At 41.8% G+C, this 12,484-nt stretch overlaps 1 protein-coding gene, 1 long non-coding RNA gene and 1 other non-coding gene across 4 annotated transcripts in view; all 3 read right to left on the minus strand.

Annotated features, from left to right (window-relative positions):
• Positions 1-191: 191 nt before the first annotated feature.
• On the minus strand, positions 192-5,621 carry LOC121511890. 2 transcript variants are annotated; one of them, XR_005992069.1, is made up of 4 exons: positions 5,563-5,621; positions 5,237-5,274; positions 1,313-1,412; positions 192-1,063 (listed from the first exon to the last, which is right to left on the minus strand). It is a non-coding gene; the product is annotated as an uncharacterized LOC121511890 (long non-coding RNA). The 2 variants fall into 2 exon arrangements; XR_005992070.1 differs by lacking the exons at positions 5,237-5,274; positions 5,563-5,621 and adding an exon at positions 2,498-2,557.
• On the minus strand, positions 1,150-1,217 carry LOC121512878. The gene has a single exon (XR_005992151.1). It is a non-coding gene; the product is annotated as a small nucleolar RNA SNORD37 (small nucleolar RNA).
• A 1,128-nt stretch (positions 5,622-6,749) lies between the features above and the next one.
• LOC121512047 (elongation factor 2-like) overlaps positions 6,750-12,484 on the minus strand; it is a 13,582-nt gene continuing 7,847 nt past the window's right edge. The window contains exons 9-13 of the mRNA XM_041791029.1: positions 12,004-12,370; positions 11,512-11,865; positions 10,603-10,785; positions 10,322-10,454; positions 6,750-7,120 (exon numbers count right to left, since the gene is read on the minus strand). Coding sequence (XP_041646963.1) covers positions 6,927-7,120; positions 10,322-10,454; positions 10,603-10,785; positions 11,512-11,865; positions 12,004-12,370 — 1,231 coding nt within the window. The 3' untranslated portion in view covers positions 6,750-6,926. The remainder of the gene's footprint in view (positions 7,121-10,321; positions 10,455-10,602; positions 10,786-11,511; positions 11,866-12,003; positions 12,371-12,484) is intronic.

Consider the following 12,484-nt stretch of genomic DNA (forward strand, 5'->3'; position numbering starts at 1 on the left):
GATTATACATCAAAACACAATCTGTATTGATCGTATTAGTGATCAGGTGATTTCTCTCATAGGTGATTAAGGAAATTGACTAAAATTGAACTTTAAAACATTTTTTTACTAAAAAAGATAAACAGGGAATAACTCCAATTATTCTTTCTGAAGCTATCCAACAATCATTACCACAAAGGAAAAAACAAGTCTTCACATTTACAGTTTTTATTTTCTTTTATTGTTACAATGTTTGTGGTTGTTTATTAGTTATCATTCCTTTTGGCAAACTGTACTCAGATGTTCTGTACAGTCCGGTCCCACAACGTAGAACTCAAATTTGTTGGAAACTGATACTAGGCAGGAGGCAAGTGGGTCAAAGCTTTTACAACTCCAGCAATGATACGTTTCCCAGACTCCTCAATGATACACTGCACCATAGGATCGGACTTGGACAGACGCTTCAGACCTTCCACCAGCTTGGGCAGGTCAGCAGGGTTTTTGGCTTCCACAGCAACTCTCACTACAGGGCTCACACTGAACTTCATCACTCTCATGTTGTGAGCTTGCTCATAGGTGGTGATGGTTATAGTGTTCACAAGATACTGGTCCACGCCAACCCAACCCACAATGTTACCACAATCTTCAAGGGGCTCTACGTAACGGCCCAACTGTCATGAACTATAAGTGGCTTCATACCCATGGCAGCCTCATCTCCAGGTCCTTCATAGATAATTTATTTATCCTCAAGGAAATTTGGGTATCCAATAGCTCCCATAATAAATACGGATATGTACACAGAAAATATACAGTGGAATACAAAAAATACATAATAAAGAATATACAGTAAATTATACAATATAGCGCAGTGCAATTCACAATGACACTTCAGAGTAGTGACAGGGGAGGGTAGGTGGATGGTGATCATCGGAGGGAGGGTCTCACCAGCTGGTAGCCAGAATCAAGCCAGTGATAGCAGAATCAGTCAGTGGCTTACCCTCCTTGCCTTTGTCTTCAGTCCAACTTGATCTCCAATTTCTGGATCAGCTTGGCAGTCCCTTCTTTCTTAAAGTTTATGATGGCACTTCAAAAATGTGAGAGAAAAAAATCATATAAATTTATAGAACTGGAATTACTGTGGCTAAGCAAACTGCATTATGCGTCCGTCCTGCTCAGACTAAAAGTTATCATCACTGGTTACTCAGGTCAAAGTGAAGAATGTTTAAGTCATCATTTGCAGGCACATGATGTTTTTACTTTGCTTAAATTTTACCAAGCAAGATTACCTACTTTATGAATACCTTTGCTATTTTATTAAAACCAATTTTGTTACCTTGAAGATGGGATGCAGGATAAGAACAACAAAGGTGCAAGGGTATTTGGTGCCGTCAGCTCCAGTAGCACTCTTTCAGGGCTTCACAGAATCGAATCATCTAAAAGGGAAGAAAAAAAAGGACAGAGAATCAAAAAAGGGTTTGAAAATGTATGGACTTGTCCATCTTTAAGCACTTATCTTGTTACCAAACTCACTGAGAGTGTGAGATGCACCCCTGTGCAGTGTTAATTTTTCCAAATAAAGCTATGACAAAAACATAACCACCCTTTTCCATGAGAAAGACAAGACTAGCTGTAAAGAAAAGGCTAAATGCAAGTTTTTTGTCAAAAAGACAAAAGTTGGATTTCATCTGTTGTCCAAAATCCATAATATGAGAGAGAACAGGTTTTTAATACTTTTTAATGTCCTTCATCCTATAAGGCGAGGAGAAAAGGTCCTTACATCAAGGATCTCCCACATCAGACATCTATTTGCAACCTAGTGATGTTTCAGGCCCAAAACGTAACCTACCTAAAATATATGAAACTTTCCATTGCTGAATTATTGTAAAAATAACTTTTCAAATAAAATACTAATTTTTTGGAGCTTTCACCTTGGTGTTAACTTCTAAAGATGGTGATCAATCAAATCTTCAGGTCCTAGCCCTGACAGAAACTTGGGTCCATCCTGAGAACACTGTAACACCAACTGCTCTATCAGTTGATGCAGTGTTCTCTCATACACCTCGCTCTTCTGGCCGAGGAGGTGGCACAGGCATTATTCTTTCTCATAGCTGGAACTTCAGCCAGTTCAAACCCTTGGACAATAACACCTCATTTGAATATCATGCAGTACAGGTCACTGCCCCAATAAAGGCTTACATGGTTGTGGTATACCGCTCACCTGGGGGTCACCTGGACAACTTTATTGTGGAACTGGACATGTTACTCTCAGACATCCCTGATGATGGCACACCATTGGTTGTCATGGGTGACATGAACATCCACTTGGATAGAGCCCAGGCTACTGATTTTATTTCACTACTGTCCTCCTTTGACTTGAAACTGGTTCAAACGCCTCCTACACACAAGGCTGGTAATACACTGGATTTGATTCTAACTCGCAATTGCTCCACGGCTAATTTGAGTGTAACACCACTTCACCTCTCTGACCACTACTTCATTCAGTTCTCACTTGGCTTACCTGAACTTCAGCAATCTACTACTCAATTAAGATCATACCGCAGAAACCTTCAGTCTCTTGACCCAACACAGCTGTCTGACGAGGTCTCAGCTGCACTAGCCTCATGTAACGAGTCCTTCACACTCACTGTTAACGAGGCCACAGACACATTCTGCTCCTCACTGACCTCCTCTCTGGACAAACTCTGCCCTCTGGTGTCTAAGCCTATTCGAAATACTCCACCTTGTCCCTGGCTCACTGAGGTCATCAGAACCCAAAGGGCAGGGCTCAGAGCGGCAGAGAGAAAATGGCGTAAATCCAAACAAACCACTGACTTGAGTGCCTATCAGCAAAAACTGTCCTGTTTTACCTCTGCTCTAAAATCTGCTAAGAAGGCGTTCTATCAATCAAAGATCTGTGCTGCCACTGATGCACGCAAACTCTTCTCTGCTTTTAACTCGCTCCTCTCTCCTTCAAACCCACAACCCTCCAGTATGTTGACTCCAGACATGTTCGCCTCCTACTTCACTGACAAGGTTTCTACCATCAGCAACCAATTCTCTGAGCCTGTCCAACTCAGTTTTCTGCCACCAGCTAGTGATGCATCACTTAGCTCATTCTCTCCACTAAGTGAGAGCGAGGTCACCAGGCTTCTGCTTGACTCTAAGCCCACAACCTGTCCCCTCGATCCGATACCATCACATCTCTTGCAGGCGATTGAGCCCACAATCAGCCCTGCTGTGAGTTGTATCATTAACTCCTCTCTGTCCACAGGTGTTTTCCCAGCTGCTTTCAAGCAAGCGCGGGTTACACCACTGCTCAAAAAACCCACTCTCAACCCAGCCCTGGTTGAAAATTACAGGCCGGTCTCACTTCTTCCATTCCTATCAAAAATACTGGAGCGCACAGTCTTCAACCAGCTCTCAGAACACTTGCAGAACAATGATCTACTTGATCAGAATCAGTCTGGCTTTAGGCGGGGCCACTCTACTGAAACTGCACTTTTGTCGGTAACGGAATCACTTCGCTTGGCCAGAGCAGCTGGTCAGTCCTCAGTTCTCTTACTGCTGGATCTGTCTGCTGCCTTTGACACAGTAAACCACCAAATCCTCCTCTCCACACTCTCTTCACTTGGTATCTCAGGATCTGCCCTACAGTGGTTTAAGTCCTACCTCACAGGAGATCTTTTAGAGTATCATGGAAGGGAGGAGTGTCTAAACTGCATGGCTTATCAACAGGGGTGCCTCAAGGGTCTGTGCTTGGTCCCCTACTTTTCTCAATATACACCACCTCACTTGGTGCAATCATCCGCTCCCATGGCTTTTCTTATCACTGCTATGCAGACGACACACAGCTATTCCTGTCCTTTCCACCAGATGACACAACTGTCTCAGCTCGGATCTCATCCTGCCTTGCTGATATTTCTAAATGGATGAGGGAACGTCACCTTCAGCTCAACCTGCCCAAAACGGAGCTCATTATCATCCCAGCCAGTCCCACTATGGAACCGCAGATCAATATCCAGCTTGGATCAAATAATCTCTTGCCCACTAAGTCAGCCCGGAATCTGGGTGTCATGATTGATGACCAGCTAACCTTCAAGCTCCATGTGGCCTCGATTGCTCGATCCTGCCGTTCGCCTCTACAACATCAAGAGGATCAGACCCTACTTGACAGAGCATGCTACACAACTCCTGGTACAGGCTCTTATAATATCACGTATTGACTACTGTAACTCATTACTGGCAGGCCTACCTGCATGCACAGTTATACCTCTGCAGTTGATCCAGAACGCAGCAGCACGTCTGGTCTTCAACCAACCCAAGAGAGCTCATGTCACGCCTCTTTTAATCTCTCTACACTGGCTTCCAGTTGCAGCTCGCATTAAATTCAAAACTCTAATCATTGCTTACAAAGCAGTAACTAAAACTGCTCCTGTTTACCTGGAGTCCCTCATCCAGGTCTACACCCCTTCTCGCCCACTACGCTCAGCCAGCGAAAGGCGCCTGGTACTTCCAGCACATCATGCTCCTAAGTCACTAGCTCGACTCTTCTCCTCTGTTGTCCCTAAATGGTGGAATGAATTACCCAACTCCATTCGATCTACAGACTCCCTGTCTACTTTCAAGAGAAGGCTAAAGACCCAGCTCTTCAGAGAACACTTTGCACTTAGCTAGGCAATTCTCTACTGTTGTCCCCAGTAGTAGATTGAGTCTCAGCCAGACTATTCTCCACTGCTGCCCCCAGTGGTTGAATGAGTTTCCCAACTATAGTTAGCTCGCACTGTCCTGCTCTACTTCTGGGATTTCTTTGCCCAGCTCTTTGGGAATGATCCAGCACTTGGTACTTGGTAAATAGTTGTTGTGAAGTCTAATGAATGGCGATTAGTGATCCCACATTTTCCTTGATTCATTGTTGCTGTCTAATAACAAAAAAAAAAAAAAAAAAAAAAAAAACAAACAACTACATAAACAACGTATATTTTAGGTACTCTGCCTTAAACTCTACACGACAGCACTTGCGTCCAATTGGACCTGAAGCACTTGATGGCACTTACTGATGTTGTTTCTTCTTGTCTAGATCATTGCTTGTGTTGTTCTTGCTCTCAAATGTACGTCGCTTTGGAGAAAAGCGTCTGCTAAATGACATTGTAACATTGTAACACTGTAACATCTTGGTGGGAAATACGACCGTTCTGTTGCTAAATGTGAGGAAAGAAATGTAAAACTCGTGTGTCAGACGTGAATTAGCGTAACTCACCATTTCTCGTTGTGGGCCTGCTGTTAAGTTACCTGCGACTGTGGATAAAATAGCAAACATTTTTAAAATTGATAATTGTCTCCTCTAAAAGACGCCGCTTCTCAGGCTGAACCGACTGTTAGCAGTTCAGTGCTGCTAACTATCCGCAATGTGCCATTCACACACACAACGGACAATATTCTCAAAAGGGGTAGTTTATACCGTTTAATATTTACGAAAATACAAAATAAAGACAGGGATATGTTTTGTGCAGAAACTACGCACATTCCGCCGTGAACGTTGCGGTTATTCACAATTATTCCCTTCTGAGAAAAATGTTGACTCACCCGTTTCTGTATCCCTCGACAAAACAGGAAGAGTCCTGTTTATTCTTTGACAAGTCAGTAAGGCTACTCATGATTGGTTGGATGGGTGAACCCGCCCTCACGCACAGGTAGGAAAACACAGCAGCACGGTTGCCCATCTCTGTAACTTGAAGCAACGGTTGATGAATCCCGATCTGTTACTCCTCATATTCAGCAGCTGGTAAATAGGCTGAAACTGGGCTTTTTGTGTTAGAATCCAATCCTGCACGTCTTTTGAATCTGAAAAGAAACCTTTTTTTTTGCCAGTGTTGGACTATGGTGATGTTTTGTTTATGTATGCTTCGTCTCAGAGCTTACATACATTAGACAATGCATCATGGAGCTCTGAGGTTTATTACAAACTTTAAATCCCTTTCATTGCCGTCTGTTGTATGATCGTGTGGGATGGTCTTCTGTCTACACGCAGACTAAAACACTGGCATATCCTAATCTACAAGGCTATTCTTGGTCACCTTTCTACATCAGAAAAAAACAGCAACTTAACCTTGTTCCCACGAACTTCACTTGCTGTCTGTCCCAAAGGTCAGAACTGACCTGAGAAAAAAAAGCCTTTAGATTTCTTGCTCCCCTTGCCTGGAATGATTTACAAAGAGTTGAAACTCAATGAATTGATCTCATTGGACAATAAGGAGAAAGTGGAGACATGGAGGCAAGACACATCTGGCTGCAGATGTTTTAATTCACAAATATTACAGATTCTGGTAAATATTTACTTCTGAAATTGTTCATATGCCTTTGATGCATATGGACTACATATCTGGTATGTTATCTGTGTATGACTGAACACTGTTCACTGCTGCCTTCTGGGCCACGACACTCTTGAGAGTTTTAACCTCAATGTGGTTTCCTCCAGGTTACAAAACAAATGAAATATTCAGTTGCCTTAGCAAAGGTTACTTGTTGCATCGCTCCTTACGTTTTTTTTTTTTCTGCTTTTGAGAAGTAAACTCATATTGACTTGTGCCCCTTTACCAGGTTACACTTCAGGGGGATCTTATTCATTGGTGATAAGTAATCAGCTGCAAGAAACCAGACTTGCATGTGCAGTGGATATTTGAATGTGCTTAAACAAAAGACTTATGATCAGAAAAGCTGCATGAAGAGAAAGCTCCAACAATCATTCCCACAAAGAAAAAAAAGTCAGCCTAGACCATTACAGTTTTTATTTTCCTTTATCGTTTACAATTTTTGTGGTTGTTTATTAGTTATTATCATTCCTTTTGGCAAACATTAGTGCTCAGATGTTCTGTACAGTCCGGTCCCACAATGTAGACTCAAAGTTGTTGGAAACGGATATTAGGCAGGAGCCAAGTGGGTCAAGGCTTTTACAACTTGTCCAGATAGTTGTCCAGAGCTGGAATACCTTCCTTCAGACCCTTGCGTTTGCGGGTCTCCACAACAACGGTACCGGGCTTGGTTGTAACGTCTAAGGGGTCACCAGGGAGAATCTGCCAGTGGTCGAACACGCACTGTGGGAAGGCCTGGCCACCAGTGTTTGAACGCAGGTCAGCTGTGAAACCTGCAAGCCAAGAGAGTAAAGTTAAACTAAATACCTTACAGATGGTCTCAAGCATGGTCAATCTTACATTTACTCCTCCTCTTTCATTATGCCTTCATATCAGCTACTAGTGTATAATTGCCATCATAGACCAACAGTGTAAACAATCACTGATAATTAGCTTGGACAAATTCTGTTGACAAAGACCAGAGATACTTGCTTCTAACATGACTTTCACATTAACCTTACACAGTGCATGTGCAAGACCTTGAAAAAGTTGACACGCCATGAATGAAACCGGCAGGGTTTACATGGTTTAGGGGCAGTGTATAGGCTGTTTTGTGCCAAATTAACAGCAGCAGGAACAATGGCAGGAATTTGTGAAGGTAAGTTGATAAACCAGTATAAATCAGTGCAGAAATGGAAGCTTAATTAGTTTATCATTTGGAGTGACACTGTAAACTTCAGCCAAATGCATTTTTGGCTTCTTTTGCCATTTAATACATATTTGATGAGTATTTTGAAATAAAATTTAGGCATTACTGTTGACTGCTATCAAAAGCCCCTACCGGTTGTGTATGTGATTTGCAAGGTTAAAAGCAAGCACTGACATATCTCTAGCCTATGACAAGGTCAGCATTGCTTTGGCTAAATAAACAAAACTGAAAACCAACAGACTTAAGGTGCTTTCACATTAGACTTGATTTATTTGAAGTGCGCCACAATTCCTCCCCTTCCTCCTTCCCCTGGCTAACTTGCTTTCACAGTGGCAACATCAAGCCATGCCTGGACCCACCCGTGTATGTACTCAGTCTGATAAAGCAGGTAGCGGTGTGCACTTAACTGGTTTACAAACCCACCACCATGGCTGATTTAAAATCCTTTAAAGATTTTAGCAATGTACCTCTTTGCATCTATGTGTGGTTTAGGATTAAATGGGCTCGTGTTGCTTGAAAACAGCAGTTTGAGGTGACAGGAGACTATTGCCTTTTCATCTCATCTGACTCCAAGTCGTGTTCATCCATAAGGTGAGTCATATTAGTTAGTTCGTTGATTTGATTCTGACTATGTCCACCTTTTTTCAGGAAAAATGTGAAAAAACTGCGACGCCGCAAAAGAAGTTTAGTTTTTACAATGACGTCGTTTAGTGGATACAACACTGTCCCATACCAGGGCGTGGTTGCATTCACATCTCATCGGAACCATGCCAGCGTCTTCTTGAATCGTGTGTCTGCATTCACATTGACCAAAACAAACCGGACTCTGGGCTCAAGTGTCCTTGGATCCGGGCCCCTAGTGTTAAAGCCATCTTAATACTGGCCATCGAGGTTGCTGAAATCTGATACTTTTTCAATACTGAATGCTCTAAATCAAACTGTCATAATTTTTGCATTCGGTGTTACCAAGCAAAGCTCAGAAGAAAACAAGACATTGCATTCATATTTTGGGCCGAAGAGGCCACAAGTGGAGAGAAATTGCACCATGGTGGGTGATCTAATGAGAGCCAGAACCAGTGTTCTGTTATTAATACAGAGCAGGGAGAGATGTTATTTCCTGATTATTTCAAAGCAGTTATTCGGAAACAAACCAACAACCTTTGTGCAGGTATGAAGGAAGATTCAGGAACTTGTCTTATTCAGAAGACGCGCCTCTCTGCCCGCTGAATGCCTAGTGTTTCCTGTTAATTATCTAGACCTGCTATAGTCCAAACTTCACTGCCGTTATATTTGTGACCCTTGTGTCACATTTTTTATGGTGTGGTCTATACATGAGCTGTGCTGCACACAAAGCAAACAAATGCTACTGAGCGCACAGAACTGTATGAGCTACACACACATTACTTTTCATTAGAGAAAACTTCAAAACACTTAAGATAACAGAAATGTAACAGTCCTTTCCCCGCAGTTGTTAATCTCTACTTAATGTCCATGTACCATCTGCATTTCCCACTACCCTGTATGTATGTTCACATGCTCCTGTGGACTCTCCTGAACGCACGGGCTGGTAGCACAGTACGTTAATGTACAATATTCTGGTAATATTCTTAGTTTGAAAATTACAAACTCAGCATTTGAGAGTTATTACAAAGACTAAGCTTCAATTAGGAAACATTATTCCGTACAGATAACCATTAGATATGAAACATTAAAAACTTTGCACTCACAAATCTCATTCACTGAGGAGAGAAGGAAAGAGCAATAAGGTAAAAGGTTTAAAGCTGTGAAAAAGTCATTTGACTGTAGTTTTACGGATAACTGATCATTCCTACAGGTTTGATGGAGAATACAGCTGCTATAAACGTCTGTTTCTGTGATTCGATAGTCATGAGTTTCTTTAACAAGTAGGGATGAACATAGTGCTACCAACGACTCATGATGTAAACTTAAGACCAATTAAATTTACAGTATCATTTGATAATTTGAACAATTTCTCTTACTCAGGATAACTTATCTGAAAACATTTATGCAGATGGAATAATAAAGGAAATGGTGCTATCTTGTGGGGAAAATTTGCTTGAGTTAAAATCAGAGATGTCATGGGACCTGATGCACTTAAGTTTTATTTTAAATAAAAAGTTAATAGGCAGTCAATTATCCAATTACAAATAAACTTTCAGGAGGTAAGACCAAGACAAACTCAAAATGGAAACTGACTAGAAGAACTGGATCTAGGACACATCTGGTTAAATTATCACAAGAGCACAAAATAGTTTAAAGAGGACATTTTTCTAATCTTTAAATTTTTCTCTCTAAGTTAAATGTTGCATGCATTAACGTGCAGAAGAGAGAGACAACAATGTCTCCTGCAAACCAACGGCGGCCTCACAGCCCTGCATGAACCCTGACACCCATAAAATGACCTAAATATGAAAAATAAATGTAGATAAGCAGAATCCCTTCATACACTGCTGCTTTACGTGTGATTTTGGGTAGGGCCTCAACATTGTTCTAAGGAAAAAAGTATACTTTGTCAGTTATTATGATTAACATTACGGTAAACATTTTGGTATGTGTTTACTGTTTAGTGAACCTCTCATTTGCAGCTTGGAAAAACAATAAATTAAGCTATTTTGTGTGTCCAGGAGAATTTTTTTTTGTTGCAGAGGTATCCACAGTATGGTTTTAGCTACCATCATACTAAAATTCAAAATTGTACAGTCTTTATAGCTAAAATATTTGTTTCTCTACTTAGGTGGCAAAGTCCTTTTGAAAAGCGACTTACCGAATGACTCCATGACAGGCAAGTAAGCCTTGGTGACATACATGGGTGTTCCCACAACTTGGCACTCCTCAAACACATGACCACGCCTCCTATTCAACACACCGTAGATTCCACCGATGGCCTGCTCAGGACACTAAGGTAGAAAGAGAAAAGTGTTAAATATTAAAATCTAACTGGGACTTCAACTCAAACATGAATGCCAGTATGTGTGGAAATTGACTACTCAGCAGTGCTAAGATGTAACAGATGTCAGTAAAACAAAATAAAGTGTGGGTACTGACCTGGATCTCTACCAGGTATACTGGCTCCAGAAGTCTGGGCTCTGCTGTAAGCTGGCATGCATACAGAGCTCTGCGAGCTGTGGGAATAATCTGTCCACCACCACGGTGAATAGCATCTGTGTGCAGGGTCACATCATGGATGTCGAAGCGGATGGAACGCATATTCTCTTCACAGAGGACTCCCTTCAAGACAAAATGGACACTCCAATGAAGTCCACTAATCAATGCGAAAAATTATCCAAGGAAAGTAAAATCGGAGACAGGATAAGATCTTCAAGCTATTAAGCAGGGAAAAGCCAAGAAGATACTCAACTAAAATGAAACAGTACGAGGCATTCTTGTGGAATAATAAATTTGTTTCTTAAAATCAAAAATGAAGTCTCCTGTGATTTCAAGTAGAGAGTCACAGTAAAAATAGAAAAACTGCACTATGTTATTTTACCGAGCATTTTATGATTACGTTTGAAGATATCATTTGTGTTCATATGAATGTGGCACTTCAAATTTATAATTTGGCTACACATTACCAGCTGCTGGTAGTGGTTTTCTGCAAAGGCCAAATCAAGCCAAGTACCATTGTTACCAATGTTAAAAGGTTTTCTGATTTTACTGTCAATTTGTAGCTTCGAACACTAGCAAATGCAGTTAGTAACAAACTTGAATAAAGGCCTTGGTTGTATTCTATCACTGCTGACTTGGGCCAAAAATGCACATTAGGTAGTATACGTCAAATACAATGTTACTTGTGGCTACAGGTAACAAAACTTAAATCTGTCTACAGGGAGAATAGGTGTGGTGTATGTCATTAGACTTGGTTGACACTGAAAACAAAGCATACAGATTCTTAGAAAAGCTGAACTTCACCATGCAAATTAAAGTAAAATGAGCTACATATTCTTAATTCTTTACCTCCTTGACAGCCCACTGGAAGCCAGCCACAACACTGTCCTTGATCTCATTCAGGTACTGCACTCCCTTGGTAACATCCACCAACAAGTTGGGACCGGTTCCATCGGGTCCAAAGCACCAGATCTTTCTGGCCTCAGTGACATCCCATTCATACTTATCAGCAAGGTAACGGGCACGGGCCTTCATCTCCTGACGAGCAGTAACCTCACACTTGTCAATATCCTCAGCCAGACCATCCTCAAGGGGACGGGCCTTCATGAACAGACGGTTGTGCTTGTTGGGCGACTTTGACAGACACATAACACTTGACCCTTCGGAGACAGACTCTCTGTAGGACACCACTGGATCAGATTTCTAAAATAGGAAAAGAGTCTCAGTTTTAATACAGACATGTTTATATTTGGAGATCTCTCCAGATCTAAACTGCCACTTTAAAGTGTGAATGAATTTTACTAAGGAAAATCAGGTTTACACAATTTTACTTAAAACTACCTTGAGTGGAATACAAGCATGATCCTCCTCCAGATCTTTCAAGCAGATTTCCAGATGCAGCTCTCCAGCTCCAGCGACAATATGTTCTCCAGACTCCTCAATGATACACTGCACCATAGGATCGGACTTGGACAGACGCTTCAGACCTTCCACCAGCTTGGGCAGGTCAGCAGGGTTTTTGGCTTCCACAGCAACTCTCACCACAGGGCTCACACTGAACTTCATCACTCTCATGTTGTGAGCTTGCTCATAGGTGGTGATGGTCCCAGTTTTCACAAGGTACTGGTCCACTCCAACCAGACCCACAATGTTACCACAAGGCACATCTTCAATGGGCTCTACGTAACGGCCCATCATCAGAATGGTCCTGTAAAGAGCAAACAAGCCATTTTAAGATCGGTCCAACACCGGATCAACTGCCCTTTCACAAGCTATAGGCCAGCCATTCCCAAATCTGCCCTACCAGCAGATGTCATCTGGC

Source organism: Cheilinus undulatus, linkage group 7 (genome assembly GCF_018320785.1).
Source record: "Cheilinus undulatus linkage group 7, ASM1832078v1, whole genome shotgun sequence".
In the NCBI taxonomy this organism is placed as follows: domain Eukaryota; kingdom Metazoa; phylum Chordata; class Actinopteri; order Labriformes; family Labridae; genus Cheilinus; species Cheilinus undulatus.